This window comes from Fringilla coelebs (genome assembly GCF_963513975.1).
Source record: "Fringilla coelebs genome assembly, chromosome: 4".
In the NCBI taxonomy this organism is placed as follows: domain Eukaryota; kingdom Metazoa; phylum Chordata; class Aves; order Passeriformes; family Fringillidae; genus Fringilla; species Fringilla coelebs.
The window spans coordinates 32,121,163-32,141,013 of NC_140032.1; the positions used below are offsets into that span (position 1 = coordinate 32,121,163).

The 19,851-nt window shown below is 38.6% G+C and overlaps 1 protein-coding gene across 2 annotated transcripts in view; it reads right to left on the reverse strand.

Annotated features, from left to right (window-relative positions):
- SNX25 (sorting nexin 25) overlaps positions 1–19,851 on the reverse strand; it is an 81,644-nt gene that overhangs the window by 50,353 nt on the left and 11,440 nt on the right. For both annotated transcript variants that reach the window (XM_084203838.1, XM_084203839.1), the window contains exons 2-3: positions 19,177–19,261; positions 11,589–11,805 (exon numbers count right to left, since the gene is read on the reverse strand). In XM_084203838.1, the coding sequence (XP_084059964.1) occupies positions 11,589–11,805; positions 19,177–19,261 (302 nt within the window). The remainder of the gene's footprint in view (positions 1–11,588; positions 11,806–19,176; positions 19,262–19,851) is intronic.

Sequence of the window (19,851 nt, forward strand, 5' to 3'; positions counted from 1 at the left end):
AAGATGACCAAGCCATTGGTTCCAGACAGACAGACACAGCGTCACCTGAGAGGCACCACAGTAATTTACAAAGGCACCCAAGACTGGTTATGAGTAAAAGGCTCCAAGGTGCTACAAAGGCTTGTATCTGTCCTGTCTCATACCAGTACCCGCTCCTATTTTCCATAACATCTGCTTTCTTCCAGAGCTGGAGGCTACCAACCTGGCTAGGTTAGGTTGCTGTCCTAGCCAACTGACTGCTACTCACAGAGCTCTCTAAGCCCATTGCCTCTGTTTGTAGAAAAAGTGACCAAGAACTGTATACAGTCAAACCAAATGTTTTCAGTCAGACACCACTATACAACCAATAGTGACGGGCAGGATTATATAATAACTAATTATATAGTTAGCTCAGGAGGATGAAAATATGTTGGAATAGTAACAATAACTCTGATTTTGTTCTAGTAATACAAAAATTTGTGTTAAGGAGACTAAAATTAGTTTTACAATTAGTTTTCAGAAAAACAAATGAAAAGATGACATTTGGATTTGATTTGACTAACGCCTTTAACTCAATCACAAATCAAATGGTTTGTTTGCAAACATGGATCATGAAAGGTGTTTCAATTGCTATAGGTATATCAAATTTCAAAACAAGTCCCTTGGAACATCTTGGATATAAATACTCTTTTCTGAGGAGTTGTGGTTTATGAAGATGACGTGTAATCTTAATTATCAACCAGTCCAGGTGGTGCAGCTGACTGATCTCAAAGCTGTTTATCTTGCTCTGGTAGAATCTTTTCTCTCTGGCAGCTGAAAGCATTTTCCTCAGTGCATTTCTACTCTTCTTTCATACTTCAGACATAACCTGAAGCCTCCTCTACCCCACATCAAACATCCTCTGTCATGTTCTTCCTTAAAGGCACTCATTACTTATCCAAACCCAGACAAGTCCTGGGCAGATTACTGACAGAAAGTCTGGGTCATTTACCTACAGCCACCTCTTATTGTGGAAGTAAAGTCTTCCAGACAGGTTGGGGCACCCCAACTCAGCTACTTAGAAACACAGCCAGAAGCGTATGCAAAATGCTGGCAAACAGAATGACTCTCAGGGAACATAGAATAGTTAAGGTTGAAAAAGCCCTTCTAGATCATCCAGTCCATCATTAATAGTGTCACATCTACATGGATTTTTAACACTTCCCAGGACAGTAATTTTATCACTTCTCTGAACAGCCTATTTCAATGCTTGACCATCTTTTCAGTGAAGAAATTTTTCCTAATAATGTAAACCTCCCCTGGCACAGCTTGAGGCCATTTCCTCTTGTCCTGTTGCTTGTCACCTGGGAAAGGACACTGACCCCCACTTGGCTACAACCTACTTTCAGGCAGCTCTCTGTGTAGAGAGCAATAAGAGCCTCCTCTTCTCCAGACTAAACACCCCCAGCTCCCTTGGCCACTCCTCACAAGGCTGGCTCTCTAGACCCTTCTCCAGTTTTGTTGCCCTCCTCTGGACATGCTCCAGCACTTCCATGCCTCTCTTGCAGTGAAGGACCCAAAACTAAACCCAGGATTCAAGATACAGCCTCACCAGAGCCAAGTACAAGAACTATCACTAGAAATGAGTCCTGTGTATTAACAGCCATGATACAGAGTTAGAACTAAATGCAAATGGTGACTGCTTTTTGGCCTGTGAACAAACCCCATCTATTTTGGACACCTTATTTCTAGGACATCTTGCATAGTGATTAGATCAAGATATACTTTCATAGCATGTGAAAAGCATAAAACAGAGCCATAATGCACAGAAAATTTCATCTCATGAACTGAGATTAGCCTTCTTTGTCTTCAATATCGATTTACAAGTCCCCTGTTAAGGACTGCAAACACACTGGAGCATTAACTGTACCTATAGTATCACCCATGCAAGAGAACAATCTCCCTACTGCAAAAATTTATTCCCAGTCAAGAGCCAACACATACAGCTTTGCTGAGCTGGACCTATGCCAGGATTTTTCTGCCACACAGTCGGGAGAACACAAATGGAAAATGGAACAGAATAAACAAGTACTTAGGCAAATATTTGGTTCTTACCCTTCTAATTTGTCTAATGTGTTCCTGCCTACAGAAATGCAAGGGCGGGGGGGCAGAGTTGCCTACTCTCCAGTTTACAGGCTGCTCAAGAATATCTTCATTTTTTCTTGTTGTTGTCTCCATTTCCTAAGAAGATATGACTCTCTAGAACAGGTTTTCCTAGCCAAACTGTATCTACATGTGATCTAAAAAGCAAAAGGGAAGATATTTATGACAATAGAGAAACAAAGTCTTCAGGAAATTCAACTCTAAACAAGCCTTCCCTGTCAGTGCCAAACAGTTCTGTCAACAAATCCTGCAGTATTCATCACTGTTGGGCAAGAGAAATAAAAGGAATACTGCAAACAGGAGAGGAAGCTTGGGGGGAAGCTGAACAGCTACAGAATAAATCAATATGACAGGGATAAATCAGACAAGACAAAACATACTGGTTATATCCTCCTTTGCATGTATACAGGAAGCATTACAGTTCTATTTGTCTCAATATTACCATTGATGAGCTTGCAGGGAAATACTGTGTGTCAACTAAAGGTCTGGGCAGTAAATAGCTGCCCCTTTAACCCAGGCCTTCCCTTCACTGATACACATTTAAAAGAGAGCAGTGAGCAGCCAGAAAAGTATTAACATCACTGCTCAGCTACTCATGTACATGAGCTACTGCTCATGTCTGTTTACGACCTTGGAGCAAGAGCTAAGATGTCCTATCAGGGATATTCTTAAGGCTTGATATAAAACCTAGATCTTCAATTCTGTGAGAATGTGGCACTGTTCATTTTGCAGAGACCAACAAGAAAAGCAGAAATTAAAGTGCAATCCATATACATGTACACAAAGCAGAGTGCTGCTACATGTCTCCAGTGTCAATAAAGCTATTAAGCACTATTAAATAACCCAAATAGTAACATAGACATTATTTCTTTTCCTATCTAATTCTGAACATGTATTACTAGCACTGTGTGGTTGGATTTTCCAAACAAACAGTCCCTTAGTAATCACAGAAAACTGAACAAAAACTGTGTGCAGATATTTTTAGACAGAGCTTTAAAAGCCCAGTCAATTAGCCATAAATTCTGAGCACAACTGTGTGCAGTGAACTAATATAAATGTGGCATTCTAGAAAATAGTTCCAAAACAGGCATGATACAAGCTCTGTAAACCAGGCTCAATTAATCTCCTTTAGACAATATTCAAATAATGGCAAGTGGCAACTTAATTCATTTGTGTCTTCTTGAACAATTAAGACTGAAGTAATAGTGACAATAGTCATCTGTCAAGATGCAGGTGACTTTTTTAAAACATCAGACAGAATATATGCTCTATACAGCATTCTTACAGATCATACCCATCTTCTCTCCCCCATGAGCTACAAAGCCAGCCTTAACCTTGTCCAAATTCCTTTTCTGTAATTTTATAAAGAGCCTTCTCTGAATTTTTAACATTACCTAATGCTTTTATATAGTGCTAGAAAGCAAAGGGATTTCCTTCAGTTGCCCCTCAAAGCACTGGGAGATTAAGCAGCAAAGTACAAATATAGATGAATAGATAGGACCTGCCAAAGTGAATTCCTTTGTACCACTTCTGTTCCATGCTGTACTTTTCTTTGGGAACAAACTGACATCTACTGTAACTATCCTCTGCTCAGAGGTGGCTTGGTGCATTTACTGCCTGCATACCCCACTGAGTGTCAGCAGTGTTAAGACTTTACCCCTTACTGCTGCGAGCCTACAGTTCATCCAGCACTTTATAAAGGAAAGCAGAAGACCGGATTTGCTGCAGTATTCCTGAAGAGAAGCACATAAAACACTACCAGGGTTATAGAAGTATCATAATTTCCTTCCCATACTATAAGTAAGCAACTCTGAGCCCATATCAACACCTTTTTAACAACAATATCTTATTTCTCAGGAATGCAGGACCTATGGCCATTTCATAAGACCAGACTATCACCTGGAATTCCAGGTTTCCCAATACAGCAACCTCATGGAAATTTTTTTTCCCCAAGAATCTATTCTAGATATCCATATTTTTATCAAGGACCATCATCTGGTAACTGTCTGTACTCTAAAGACTCAGGAGTATTAAAACCTGGCATTTGTGGTTGGATGCATGAACCTGACACAAAGCATCTTTGAGAAATGTAAGTCAGTTTGCTTTGAAATTAAGGCAGGAAGCAAATTTACACACACATACTCCCTCCCCCCTAAAAAAAAACGCATGCACCCCAAAAAACAGCCAACCTAACAAAAAACAAACAAAAAAAAACAACTAACAACAACAACAAAAACCCAAACAACAACAACAACAACAAAAAAACCAAACAAAAAAAAAAAGAAAAAAAATCCACAAAAAAAAGAGAAACAACAACAAAACCACGTAAAAAAATAACAATTCCTCTACAGGAAATTACTTAAGGGACAGATGGATAACAAAGTGTTTCCTTTAGCCTTGATATTTCTTTATTTAGTCTTTCAAGAGACAGCCTTGCAGAGCTGTATTTAAGTCTCAATCAGTACAAGTGTGAGCAGAAGTGCACATGCAACTCTAAATAAGTGTCACCAGTATTTTCAACATTCACCATGCATTTTCATTAAACCAACTCTGAGAGCCACCAGAGCCCCGAGCAGGCTGCATCTCTTCACCTCTATCACCCTCAGAGCTGTAAGCTTCTTGACAAGGCAGCAAAGTAAAAACTGCTTGATCTGTATGAGTTTTCTAAGACATAAAAGAAACAAAACTTTAGACCTTTACAAGCTAGTATAACAAGTATACTAGAAAAAAAAGTATCTACTTAAAAAAAAACAAAGCAACGAAAAGAAAATCACATAAATCTCAGAAAGCACAACAAAAACTAGAAACAACAGACAAAGCCAAATGCAAAATTTCCACAGCTGCTATTTCATCAAGATAAACCAGCAAGTTTTATAAATCATTTCAACTAATGTTTATGGTGCATAAAACCTCTCATTTATACATGCCACAGTTACCTCTTTCAGGAAAAAGCCATATTAGCAATAGAGGCAAAGAACTTATGAATGGCTTACAAATTGTGGTATGACCACATCAGCACTAGGATGTCCTAATGCTTATTATGGTATCAAGGTTATACTCAATCATTAACAGGAAACCCAACTTCCCACACACTGAAGCATGAGAACAAATGGTGAGCTTCAGACCTGGTGCTAGCTATGGGCTGAATTTAATAACATGCTCAGGCCTTGGTTTTCCATGACCAATTTGTTCTCAGCACTTTCATACTCAGGTCTTCCCATTGTAACAAATCTCTACAGCTTCATACTAATCCCCTTGACACACCTTTCCAGAGGCTGACTGTGGTAACCAGCTCTTGGCATTTCTGGTTTCTGGCAAATGGAATTATAAAAGAAAAACAAGACCTGTGGGAGGTATTCAGTTGCCAGATAACTTGAATCTATAGAATTAACCAAGTTAAATCTCAAGTGTTAAAACTCCCTTTGTATCAGTCTGCTCTTAATCAGTTTGTGGTGGCATCGCCTTTTTTTTTTTTACTATTTTATCACAATAACATTGCAATCACAAAAAAATTGAAGTTATATATCCTATACATGCCAAGGTATTCACCTGGGCAAAGAAAATTAAGAGTTATTTTCTCTCCTTACCCTGTCTGTAATAACAGAAAACAAAAGGAATATTATCAAAACACATATGATGCAAACTTTAATCCCCAAACAGCTTACCATACTGATCACTTAAGCAGTGATTTCCCCACAACACTTTCCAAGAGCATTGAGCTCTTAACTATAGGTTCTGAATCAGCACTGGTAGCAGCCTGCAGACCCCAAGCACTCATTTTGCTAATTCATAACTTGTGCTGCAAGTCTGGGCACACAAACACATAAAAACACTTCAGCATATACCAACAGATGCTGTGTAGTAGACAACTGGTCAGAAGCAGCCCACAATACCACATACTCATGTTTGCAGAAACCAATTCTTCCTCTGTCTCTGGGGTCAAAGGTGACCCAGCTGCAGGTTAAAGACAGAGAACACTCAATATCAAAAGATACAGGGAAAACAATTAAAATACTACTAATATTAAAAATAAAACCAGTGTCATTTGACCTCTTCTTGCTGGGGTTTGGTTAAAAATCACTGCTTGTCAGGGGCTTCAAGACAAGGATTAACTGCCTTCCAATCCCACATGCTTACTCTGCTGGTATTCTCTGGGGTTATTTTCTTCCCAATGGCTGGTATGGGGCAATATTTTTGATTTGTGCTGAACACAGGTTGATAATATAGAGATGGTTTTGTTATTGCTGAGCAGCACTTGGACAGCATCAAGGCCTTTTCCTGCTGCTTGAATCACCCCACTGCTGGGGGTGCACAAGGAGTTGGAAAGAGACAGCCAGGACAGGTGACTCCAGCTGACCAAAGGGATATTCCAGGCCATGTGGCATCATGCTCAGTGTGTAAAGATGGAGGAAGGAGGAGGAAGAGGGGGATGTTTGGAGAGATGGCTTTGGCCTCCCAAGTCACTATTACATGTGATGGGGCCCTGCTCTCCTGGGGATGGCTGAACACTCGCCTGCCCATGGAAAGTAGTGAATTAACTACTTGCTTTGCTCTGTATGCAGCTTTTGCTTTACCCATTAAACTGTCTTTATCTCAACCCACAAGTTTTCTCACTTTTTACCCACAAGTTCCTGCACTTACTTTTCCAGATCTGAGCATGCTGGTGGGGCAGTGAGTGAGTGGTTTGTGTGGGACTACTGCTGGATGAGGTTAAACCATGATACCTACTTATATAATGCAGGCAAATGTTATTTTACCCATGCTGCACCCAGAAAAAAATAGGGGTTTATTTATCAAATGTTTATAGTTCTGTAAATATTTAGAGCAGTTATTCTTAGCCCAAAGAAAGGGCAAGGGAACTCCCTGTTCCTTTCATGTGGACAGCTTCATAGAAAGACACAATATTTGTCTGCATCTTGCTTAAGTCCTTTCAGTACTGACTAAGCATTTCATCCAGAAGAATAGCTGCTTCTAGCTTTCAACAAACATATCATGCTACCAGAGGGAGGCTAAATTCCTGGGATCAGATCATTTCAGCCCCTGAAAAGCACGCTGCCACCATAGACAACACTGCACCCACACCAACATGACCATTTCCACCATTATACACCACCTTACTCAGCTCACAGTCCATCTTTGATTACATAAAATGGTATTGCCAGTATTCAGCTTGCTTATATTGTAGTTAAAGTAAGCAAGCAAATACTTGCTAACAAGATATGAAGGAATGAAGGAACAAAAGGTGCTATGAAACATGAATGGCTGAATACTAACCTCTTTACCCTTGCAGGATGCACTCGGCTAATCCTGTTATAAACATGCTCCTGATGGGAAAAGAGCAGTGGCTTCTAAAAATAAATCCAGGTCTGACTTTTTCTCCAGATCTCAAATTTATAAACTAGCTAATGCTGGACACAGGAACTATCATATTCCATTTCTATACACCAAGCCAATACTAGAAATTAAATGGTTTCCTATATAAATTATTCAAAATGCCACAAATTCTCTCACTGAAAAGTGACAGTTTCCTTTGAAATCCCAACTGAACCTCAAAGTACACCCTAGTGACACATACAAGATGAAAAATTTGGGAACTGTCTTGCCCACAGCTTGCATTGCTCTATGTCACTCCAGACAGTTCTGCCCTTATTTCACGCCGTAGATGTGTGTGGCATGCACAGGAAAGACAGCTGCTGTTATGGAAAGCCAGGGGATAGAATAAAGAAATGGGAAACAGACCTAACACTACAAGGCTCCTTTCTCCCAATGCCCTGTCTCCAACAGCCACCATGGAAGTGGCCTCTCCTCTTATCAAAGAATCATACAATGGCTTGGGATTGGGCTTAAAGATCATCTGGCTCCAACCCCATGCCATGGACATGGACACCTTCCACTAGACCAGGTTGCTCCAAGTCCCATCTAACCTGGCCCTGACCCATGCTTCGAAGGGAGACAAGGTCTCCCAGCACTTCTCTTCATTTCTGGCCTCTGCTGGCTATTTACCTTGAGCTGTTTATTACTAAGTGGATTTTTGAGATGGTTAAGATAAGCCAGACAGACAGCAGGAGCAAAAAAAAAAAAATACTGTAGCACCCTTCCTCATTCTGAAGGGCCTCAGCCTATTTTCATCCCCTCAGAAATCCTGGTTAATCATAGATTGAAGTTAATCAGTGAAAGAAGAAAAGAAATTTGTGTGTCCAATGTGCACCTAGTCACGAAACACATGAACTTCACTCTGAAAAAACAAGACATCTGTCCTCCTGGGCATGGATGACTCCTTTCTGCTGTGCTCATGGATTATCTGTTATAAAGGAAAACCCAGACAAACTGGCTCAGGTGGCACCCCCTCCACAGACAGTATTAGAGGTATTTAAAACTTCATAAGCTGCCACACAATGGACAAAATGCCCTTTGCCATCATGCTGCAGTATAAACTCAGTGGCAAGAAATGATGGAGCACTCCAAGAGGTATCACAACAGGAAAGACACCTCTCTCTAATTACAGCCTCTGTTCCACTATATTTATCATCCAAAACTAACTGGATTAATTATGAGATACAGAAGGAAATGTGAATGCCAATTTACATTTATTACTGTCTTCAAAACATTAACAGAAAGCAAAGCAGATTAAGAAGATCTGCATTCCCTACCTTAGGAAGACAAATTTTTTGTGTTTGAACTGTGCCAATTCAACTGTGATTCAACCCAATAGACAGCTGAACATCACACAGATTTTCACTTACTCCCTCACCCTCCCACAGTGAGATGAGAGAAAAAAAGGTAAAATTCCTGACTTTGGGGTGACCTAATTGCAGCCTTCAGGTACCTGAAGGGAGCCGAAAAGAAAGGTGAAGAGTGACCATTTACAAGAGCCTGTAGTGACAGGACAAGGGGCAACGGCTCCAAACTGAGAGGAGGCTTAGATCAGATATTAGGAAGAAATTCTTCTCAGTGAGGGTGGTGAGGCACTGGAACAGGTTTCCCAGACAAGTCATGGATGTCCCATCCCTGGAACCATTCAAGGCCAGGTTGGATGGGGCACTGAGCAATCTGGTCTAATGAAAGGTGTCCCTTCCCACAGCAAGGGTTTAGAACTAGGTGATGCTTAAGGTCTCTTCCAATCCAAACCATTCTACGACTTGAGACAAAGAGTTTAAGAACAGAAAAGGCAGTGAAATTAATAATAATTATAATTATAATAATAATAATAGAATTAGAATATATAAAACAAATGATGCACAACGCAAATGCTCAACACCTGCTGGCTGATGCCCAGCCAGTTCCTGAGCAGTATCTCCCAGCTTTCCACCTAATTTATATACTGAACATAACACTGTATGGCATGGAATATCCCTTTGGCCAGCTGGGGTCTGCTGTCGTGGCTATGTCACTGCCCAGCTTCTTGTGTTGCCCACCCCTCCAGCTTCCTCTCTGGCAGAGCAGCATGAGAAGCCAAAGTCCTTGACATAGCATAACACTGCTTAGGAACAACTAGAACAACAGTGTTAGCAACATCATCTCAACCTAAATCTATAATACAGCACCATATCAGCTACTAGGAAGAAAATTAACTCTATTCCATTTGAAAACCAGGACAACAATACAGAAAATAATTAAAGGCTTCCAGGCTAGAAGTAACATACTTTTTAGTTCTCAGTCTATAGCTTAAAATATCAGCAGGTTCTAGCACGGTAAACTCCAAAGCAGTAGGCAATTTGTACAAAACTCAAATTCTTGTTAAAACTACAAATTCTCTTAAATAGAAAACACTATCTGAGTATTTGCTGTGGTTTTAGGTTTATTATATGCATGCTCACATCACTCAGCAGCACAAATTCCATCTGTAGTGTATGAGCACAATGTCACCTTTCTGCTGACTTTGCCTGTACATAGCATTTAAGCTGCCTCTCCATCTGCTAAGAAATGGTGAGCCCTGTGCAATATCCATACAGCTCCCTGGACTTTCTGAACAAGTTTTCCTAACCTGCTATTACACTAAATCTTGATAGGACATTTTTTTCATTCCCATACTAATGCAGTCCTATCCAGAGTTAAGGTGCTTTTACTACTTCCATGTGAAAAAGTTAACCATAAAATAACCAAAAGAATTTATTTTAGTTCTATATAGTGGAAATATCAATCCAACAAAGACCAGATGAAGTGGTCACAATTCTCAGCAGATAAGAAGCCTCACCAACAATCAGCATTAATAACAGTAAATAATTCTGGAATTCTAGGTCCTACATCCCCAGCTTCAAACAGAAAAACATTCAGATTTTAAAAAAGCAAAAAACAAACAAGAAAATCAACTTCCTCATTCTTTACCTGTTCAAATCAAATTCTTCCCAAAAGCAAGCACTTTATTCTGATCAAGGACAAATGCAAGCATGATACTTAAAAATCAAGGAGCACACTTACGAATTTTATCTAAGAGATTTCTACCTCATTGCAGAGCTAAAAGAAAGTAGTATCTAGAACCCACTACAAGATCTACTGCAAAGTACATACACCTTAATCTCTTATTTTCTTGACTGTAACCACCTTCTAGTGTAGTTTCTTTTTCTATGCATTAGCTTACATAAAAATTAGCTAGGATCTACCACAAATACATTAACCGTGTCTTCTAATAGAGAAGAGAAGAGAAAGAAGTGCCAATGGTAACAGATTGATCAGTGACGGAACACAATTTTTCTTTTATGTCTGATGGGGTGTCAAAAAATACATGGATCTAACTGTAGGTAAAACAACTTCACAGAATAAAATGTACAGTCTAAATCTGAATGACCAAAATGCAGGTAAGTGCAGATACCAGACCAAATTCCATGCACAATTAAATTGAGCGTTCAGATGTGGGAGCTGCATAGGCTAAGATTTCCTATTTGCAATTACAATTTGGGTGGAACTCTAGTGTTCAGGGCTTTTTCAAGTGGACAAAGAGATCCTTGCCAAAGAAGAAATTTATGAAATTAGCAAGATAACTTAAGCAGAGAAAGAATATACAGCCAACAATTTTTCCACTAGCAAAATCTGTTACTGCAAGACAGGTTACCTACAGAAATCACAAGGCTTTGCCTCCCAGGGCTAGAAGAAATGGAAAACTGAATGGAATTACTCCTGGTGCTATTCTGGGAAAGGTGCAAATAACTATCTTGTCTGTTGACTACACTGACAGTGGCCCTTCTTTCAATTGCATGTTCACAGTACTTTGCAGGAACCGTTCACACAGCCTGCCTCCTACGGTGAACAAAGGATTCATGGATTAAACTGAAAAGAGTAGTGAATCCAAACTCTTAGAAAAAGGAGTCCAAGTGTTTCCTTACATCCTGAAGCCTGCTTGATCTCTAAAACTGGTAATAAGCTTAAACTATTTTATCAGTTTTATACACAGTCTTCATCACCTTGATTTAGCATATCTGTAAGTGAAGAGAGAAGCAGAAAATTTCAAAGAACTGCAGTTATCTTTTTACCTGGCATTGGCTCCTTTAAGGTCACAGAAGTGTGAGAGTAAAGCTTTCACTACATCGTTGCAGACAACTTTAACTACATCAATGTGACTCAGCCTCTGTCGCAGCTGCTTGGCAATCTCCCAAAAGTCTTCAGAGAGCAGCTGGTACAGCTGCCCCTCATCTCTGCTCAGTTGCCCATACCAGGACAGGATGTAATCTCTATAGCTGTAGTCAAACACTGAAAGGAGAAACAAAACAATAAATAGCAAAAACTGCAAAAGGACAAGGCACACCAAGATAGAAAAATGTAACCCTCGACCTTTCTCAAAAACTGGATGGGTAACAGGCTTCACATCTACTTCTTACTAAAGAAAGTCAGGCTGGCAAGGTTACAGCAATCTGCACCTAACAGGTTACTGCAGGTCACTTTGCAAAGCAAAGCCTTAAAGTGGATTTGCTCAGACAATCAGGTTACCAGCTACACACAAACCTCAGACTAATACCTGTCTCTCAGCAGTGGCTTTGGTTATATGAAGTATCATAATCTGGCTGTGTCTAAAATCTTGCAGACTGATGCCAGCTTTCTTTACATAGGAACTGAACAGTCTCCACTCCAAAGTCATGGCTAAAAAGGAGAGGTGGTAAGATTTCTGGATTTCCAAAGATATATACAACACAGAACACCACCACAGACATACATTATAGGATCAGAAGAGCTAAGAGAGAACAAGTGGATTAGTGAGACCACATGAACTTAAAAATGACAAAGCATTCCAAACCGTACTGACAGGCAATAATCAATATTACTATAATTGCAAATCCCATGGCAACACTGTATTTTACCACTCTGACTTTGCTTTTGGCATTTGTGTGTCACCAGTTTTACTGATGTTTTACCCCAGCAAATGTCCCTGGAAGTCTAAGAGAGCACGAGTGTTCAGAGATAACACATGAACTATTTAGCAGTTGCAACAAGATGGGGGAAAAGCTGCATCAATTTGCACCTACCAGATAACAAAAAGGAGGGAATAAAGTCATGTGCCTGGTATTTTGAGCAACTTCTTTACTAAACAAGCTGGATTCAAACTTTGGTATCAAAAGTCCATCTCATTTGTCAGTGTAAGCCCATGGTGCAGAGTAATCATAAGACTCCATAATTTCTTATCTTCCACTGTGATAGAAGCTGTTTGGTAAATTATGTAAATTATTAAAATCTCCCTAGCACTGGCAACAGTGAACTAATAGCATATTAATAGGCAACAGCTTAAACATTTTCACCTGCCTTTTCAGGCAAAACTAGCGAACCTCAACCAACATAACCTTGATGAAAACATTTCCACAGAAACGGCTAAAACTGACTACAATTTCTAGTCAAATGCTTCACAAACTGGTTTCCTTAAGTTTATAAAGAAATTGAATCACTTCAATGAGTATGCTGAAATATATAGTTAAAAGCCTTTTGCTAAGTCATTTCAAGACTTTTTAATTAATAATTCAGAAAAGATTCCACAGTTCTGCAAGCAAATATATAACAGGTTTGATAATTTTTTTTTTCTAATCCAGGACAGAAAAAAGTATGCAACGCCAAATAGCAGGATAGGAACTTCCAAAATACTTTTCTAAAATAGATTAAATGTTTCACTGCAAACTCTTACCCACAAATACTACAGAGTGATAAAAACAGTGGTCTTCTGATAAGCAAGCAGAGGAACAATCTGTCAAGACACCACAGAAAAGAGGAAATAGCATTTTAAAATCTGAAGTTTTATTACTTAGCTCAAGCCTTCCAACAAAATACACTTTAAGAATCTATTTTTCCACAGCTGTCCCCATGGCCTTCTGCAGCCACCTTTTTTGTTACAGCTTATTTACTCTCTTCTGTTGCAAGGTCTGAAATGTTGTAGAAAGCTGACCACAGCACATAATCTTCTTTTTCATCTAATCCATAAGAAACCAATAATTTCTCAAATGCACTTGCAGCATGCTGCATTGTGGTATTTTTTAATCAGCATCACTGGTAGGTAGTGACTTCCAGATTTTCTTACAGACACCCTCTCTATCCTTTGCAAGGGTGCAAAGTAGCTCTTTCTTCACCATCTTTTGCCCAAGAGGACAAGCCATGGTATGGAGTGGTGGCTCCTACAGAAGTCTATTCAACAGAACTCTACAAAGCAAGAGCACAAGAGCAGAACTTGCATCCCAATCCCTTACAGACATACTGTCTTTCAGAGAAAATCTATTCCTAATGACCATTAATTTATTAAATTTTCTCATTTATATAATTTCCATTATATTGTATATTATAATTCAATAAAATAATTTATTACTTTTTAAGCAACTCCACTCCAAAATGAGCTCTGTTTCCAGCGCACTACATAATACATACTTTTTTTCCTTTTAGCCACTCATGAATTCTGTCATATTCAATACAAAAGAGCCACAAAATCTATTGGCAATATCAAGCTAGAGACAAAAGATCATGAATCATCATCAAAAATCAACCATGCAATTATGAAATATTTCATTTGTGTTTAACTCTGCCAGTTACATACTTTCAAGACCTTAAAAGGATTACACTGCTTTAAACCCTATTTTCCTGCACCTGTGTTTTACAACTCTCTTACTTTACATGTCTTCTGTAGTTTCCTTGTCATTTCCCAACCTTGTTACCCTTCCTGCATCACAACAGTGCTGTTCTCTATAAAATTCAGGGTTCTTTAGAGCCTAGCATGTATGTCCAATGAGCAGTGAGACAGCTTTTAAACAAATAAAATTTAAAAAGGACACCACCAGCCACAGACACTAACAGCAACCAGTTTAAGGCTGGGTAAGACACTGCCTTGTGTCATCCTGGCCTTGGGGTGCAGCTGCTGCTTTAGTTTCATGCCCATTGATGCAGCTGGTGCCTTTTCAGCACTAAGGAAACACAGAAAACAAATGTAACAAATTTATAGAAAGCAGCTTGCTCCCTTCAGAGAAGAAATCTGCTCATGCATCTATTCTCTTTACTTTCATACTACATGTGAATACAACAGTGAATACAACAGTCAGAAGACAAGGAAGGAACAAAAAAAGAAGCAGAACATATTCAGGATAGAACCTTACTACCAATAAGTCATCCACTACAATCATAAAAGAAATTTCTTCTGATCAAATCAAATGCAGTGACCACAATGAGTCTGGTGCAAAACTGTAGAAATTTCTACTGGGTTTCCTAAATTAGTTCAGAAGATCCAAGCCCCAAGTTATTACAAATGTGATTAAATACAATTCCCATGAGAAATTGAAGTTGAGTCTGTTCAACTGCTCTTTTTAAACACTGGAAACTAGAAGAGTGTTGGGAGTAGAGAGCCAGAAGCTTGTGTGGAGGTTCAGTGAGGACAGCCCTCATTCCTCCACACGCCCTACAGTAACTGCTATCCTTTTTCCATATTCATTCATTGAGAGGTTCAGTGGCACCACCAGGGTCTGCAGGTCAGACTGGTTTCAAATCTGCAATTTGCAGAGCTTCATACTAGACAGTTTTCATGTTGCTAAGATTCATTATACAACTTTATTAAAAATAAAAATCTGAAAAACAAGGATTAAATGCCTACTCTTTTTCTCAAAGCAATATTAAAAAACAGCGTAAATATTCTATGCAAATGCAGACAGACTTCTAAGTTTCAACAAGAAGTAACTGTCCTTTCCTGAAAACCCTGGAGAAGCCACAACCACTGCATTAATTTATAGTTAAATCCAAAACTCTCCTGTGACTGTATGAACAAATGAAAAAAATGTATAGCTACAACACTGCCTTGAGTTATTCTACAGCAACAAGCATTACAACCCATCAAAGAGAAAGACAATGGTAATGTGAATTGTGTTAGGATCCTGCAGGAAGAAACCACCTTCAAAAAGCCAAGAATCATGACCAGAATTCTGTGCTACTACAACACTAGATCTAACATGCATGAGGGGGTTATAATAAGCTATACCTTTAGAAAAATATTTTCAATAAAAAACTAATAGAAAAAAATGGCAGACTATACCACAGCCAAGTACCTGTCAAAGTACTGTTCTAGAGAAGTAAATGCTAAATGCTTATTTACTTCTTACAGCCACTACCTTTTTCCCCTGCCAAAAGCCAATTCAGACAAAAAAAAACCCCAAACAACAAAAAACAATGACAACAAAAACCAGAAAGAAAATTTAAAACCCCTACATTAAAGGTGGGTTTACAATTACTAATAAAATTACTAATAAATACTCTGAATATTCAGTTTTATAATTTCCAAGACATTAATATTTAAATTGAAAGAGATGAAAGCCATTTTTCAATTATTGTATTTTAAATTTCATTATGTTTTAGCTATACAAGAGGATGAGATTTTATGCTTATTGGCTTTACTGAAGTTTCTCATGGACACTAAATCTTTACTTAGACCATGGTGTAAAAGGCTGACAAAATGATGTCTAAATGCCAACATTTCAGTGACTGTGAACTAGCAATAGTGGTTTAAAGATTTCAGTGCTCTTCTAAAGTTTGTGTTTGAAAAGCCACTAGCATACAACACCAGCTTTTCAAATATAGAGCAGCACCGATTCTTTTTCTAAATATCAATATGCACACATTAAGCCGGGAAATGAGACATAGTTTCTTCCAATCTTTCTGTAAAGGGAAGTACAACCTTACATCCCCAACAGAGTTAGATCCTAAGGGATCAACACAGATAGGCAAGATCTAATCCATAGAAAGAATCTAATTAAATACCCAAAGTGTTTCCAAAAAGGTCACCTCAAGGCAAGGCTGAAGGAAGACAACCCACTCCGAAAAAAGAGATGTCTCTCCAGCAGGAAGTATTTTAAGATCTAAGAAAGAGGTGAATTTTCACAGCAGAACAATTTCACCAGTAGAGCTCTGCCAGGATTTGAGCTATGGCCTGTACTGTTTTACTTACTCAAAAATGACCCAGTGAAGCAGCTAAGTGATATGAGGACCATTCTTCTTGGCACTGCTAAAACTGTAGAGACAAAGACTGACTGTGAAAAACAACAAAAAGACTGCAGGACTTGGAGCAATAAAAGCAGAAAATGAAACTCAGTTCCCGGGAGGACAGCTACCCCCCCAGCAGATCAATCTCCTGGCAGCTGCAGCCTCAACCCAAGCAGTACACACTGTGCACAGCAGCATGAGAGGGACTGAGCACAGCCTCTCTCAGGAGACATCTTACCACACCACTGTGTGCATGGAATCCAGACAAGCAGCAGGTAAGCACCAAAGGGTATTCGTAGAAGTGGCTTATCTTCTCTTTTTGTAGGATAAACGAAGGTCAAACAAAAATCAAATCAAACTCTCAAATCATCAAAAGTACTGAAAACACCCCATATTTCAATGTAAGCTATTCAAGTCCTACCAGCAAAAAAGAAGACTTGGGGCTCACAACTAAAGGCCTTTTCTTTCTGCCATACTCAACAAGGAAAATCTCTTTGTAACCTTACACTTGTTCTGATTTTGAACACTTAGATTTCATAAACCACGAGGCACTGAGGCAGGGTTAATTCACAGCTTTCCCCTACCTTGTATCTACAGCTAAGGCAAGTATCCTGTTTTTCATAATGAAACAACATTCTAAATCACCAACCTGTTACACTGCTCGGCTCTTAATGGAAAATAACAAAGACATTTAGGGTGGAGTGGTAAACCAACATACAGAGTTCCTTCTTGGTGGTGTTTAGTGTGAGGCACACTGTAAAGGGATGATTCCCAAAAATTTTATTACAGCAAGACAAGAAGCTGTATAAGCTGCATAAGACACAAGCAACTATTATCAGCCAGTGACCATCACAGGAAAACTATCTAAACATCTACTAGTTATTGAAATAAGACTGATGGTTGGAACAGAAACATGGGTGGCTCCTTCAGTTAAAACAAGGATATGACCAAGGATCTCTCCAACTACATTAACAGACTATGATTGGGAACATCAGGAAAAACACAGTAAAGCAAGTGGCAGCTTGAAGTGACACAGACCCTTAGGTGAACCACACTAAACTCAGAGAGAAAAGACCACACAGCCTGGCTATAACACCAGCAAAAGCATGACATGACCAACAGACAACAGGCAGTTCTGGAGCGGGGCAAGGTAGTGAGCAACTAACAGTAAACCCCAGGGCAACTTAATTACACAGTGATGAAACACAGCAGAAGAAATCAGAATTAACCAAAGGGCTGTCTCTTCACACCCAGCAACAGCATTTCTGAAATCAGATCACATCATCCATGCATCTCAAAGGTAATGTAAAAAGAAGTAAAAATCTGGTTAAGGGTTCCAAGATAAATTAATAAGGCTTTCTAAAGCATTTGTTGAGTAGCACATTATACCTAGACAGTAAAAAGTTGTCCAGAATTCCTGGGATTTATAAATGCTTTAATCCTAATCACTGCAAGATTGGAAACACAAATACAGATGGTATTTTCTATATTACTAGTAATAAAGTTTTATTTAGCCACAAACTTGGGGGGGGGGAACCAACCAAAAAAACCACCATTCACATGAAGACAACTACAAATTTCAGAACTGTCAGAGGCAAGAAGTCTGGTCTAGTTTTATAGAGACTGATCATTTTGTGCTAATAAAAATAAACTATTTCTTTTGGGATTGCATTCAGTATTTCAAAATGATTGCATTCAGTATCTCCAACTGAAGATGACTCAGTCACCTTTCAAACCAAAAACACTTTGTATGGTAGAGCAAAAAGTACAGTCTCATCTTTGTCAAACTGCAAAACAGAGAAGTTGGCTTCATCACTTAGGCCTGGAAGAAATAAAACAAAATCTGACAAGTTTGCTTTCCAAAATTCAGCGTGAGAATGGAGGGTAAAAGCTATTCTGAAGGAAAAAAAAAAATAGCAGAAAGGCATGAGCTGTCACAGCATAAGGTACTTAACTCTGAAAAATGAATCATTTAAGTACTAGTAACTTTCTTTCAGCTTACTGAGTAGGGATGGCCTCATACATCCATCTCAATGACATAGGTAGGTAGGGCTCTAATTTTATGATTTTGCTACATACCCTGCTAATAGCTATTCATAAAAATAATTTTAAAAGCATAAGTTGTCATAAGACAACCAACCCATTTAAAGCAATGATAATTTTCAAAGACACTCTCAATTTATGAAAAATACAGGAAAAAGTGCTGCAAACAAATCTTAAAAGAAAAAGTATTCAAAATTAGATAAAATATTTACAAAAGGCTGATATACTCTATCAGCCAGAAATACAAATGTTGATTTTAGATTTTTAATGGCAAGAATTGCACTAAATGGAAAGACTGTATGCAAGAGTCTACAGGACTTCTCAGTTCAGGAAAATCCAGTCAAGAATATTTTAAGTGTTACCCCTTTGCTTTGTGCATAAGTATTAAGGACTGTATTTCAGCCAAAAGAAAGCAAAAAGTAACATCACATTACTTACTACAGTGGATTTCTTGAGAAGACTAAGACCTTGCCATTACATTTTATATCATGGAAGAAACCAGGGTCATATTCTAAAGTCTTGGAATATTGTGCAGTTATGGTTTGCTAAAAGGACAAGAGATATTCAGACTCTAATGCACCTAAGACTCACCTTCTTTCAGTGCTTTATCCATATTGTGAGAAATAACCACTCTCCTTGATTGGATTGAATCATGAGAGCTTCCAGACCAATTACTCTGAAATTAAAACAGAACATACATTATAAGAGGAAGAAATAAACTAAAAGTTTCTGAAGGAATAAAACTGCAATTCAAGGCAATAGTACTGTATCATTTGGTCTTTATACAAATATTGTCACCTCATATAGTAAAACAGAGGAGTGTCAATTGTTTATGAGGTTATTATACATTGTTCATCAAGCACATATTAATACTTGTGTATGACACATTGTACAACTTGCAAAATTATCTTAAGTGAAGTTTTTTTGATAGAAAGGACCTGCATTCATTTGCAAGACAGTGCACTGAGGATAGGACATGCATGTAACAAAACAACTGGAACTCTTTTATTCAGTATTTTCACAGCAAATAGAACATTTTTATAGCCTACTGTGACAAGGGACTTCGTTTAGCCTTGTAAACTACTTTTAAAACAAAAGAGAAGCCTTTAGATCTCCTACTGTAATTTTCATTCACATTCTTTTGGGCTTCTTTCTTCAAAGATACTTCTGGCCCTCTGCATCTTAAGCTGCTGTCCTATATAAATATTTGTCTTTATTGGAGTATTCACTCCCACAGTGTCCAAACAGGTGGGCGGATGAAGAAAC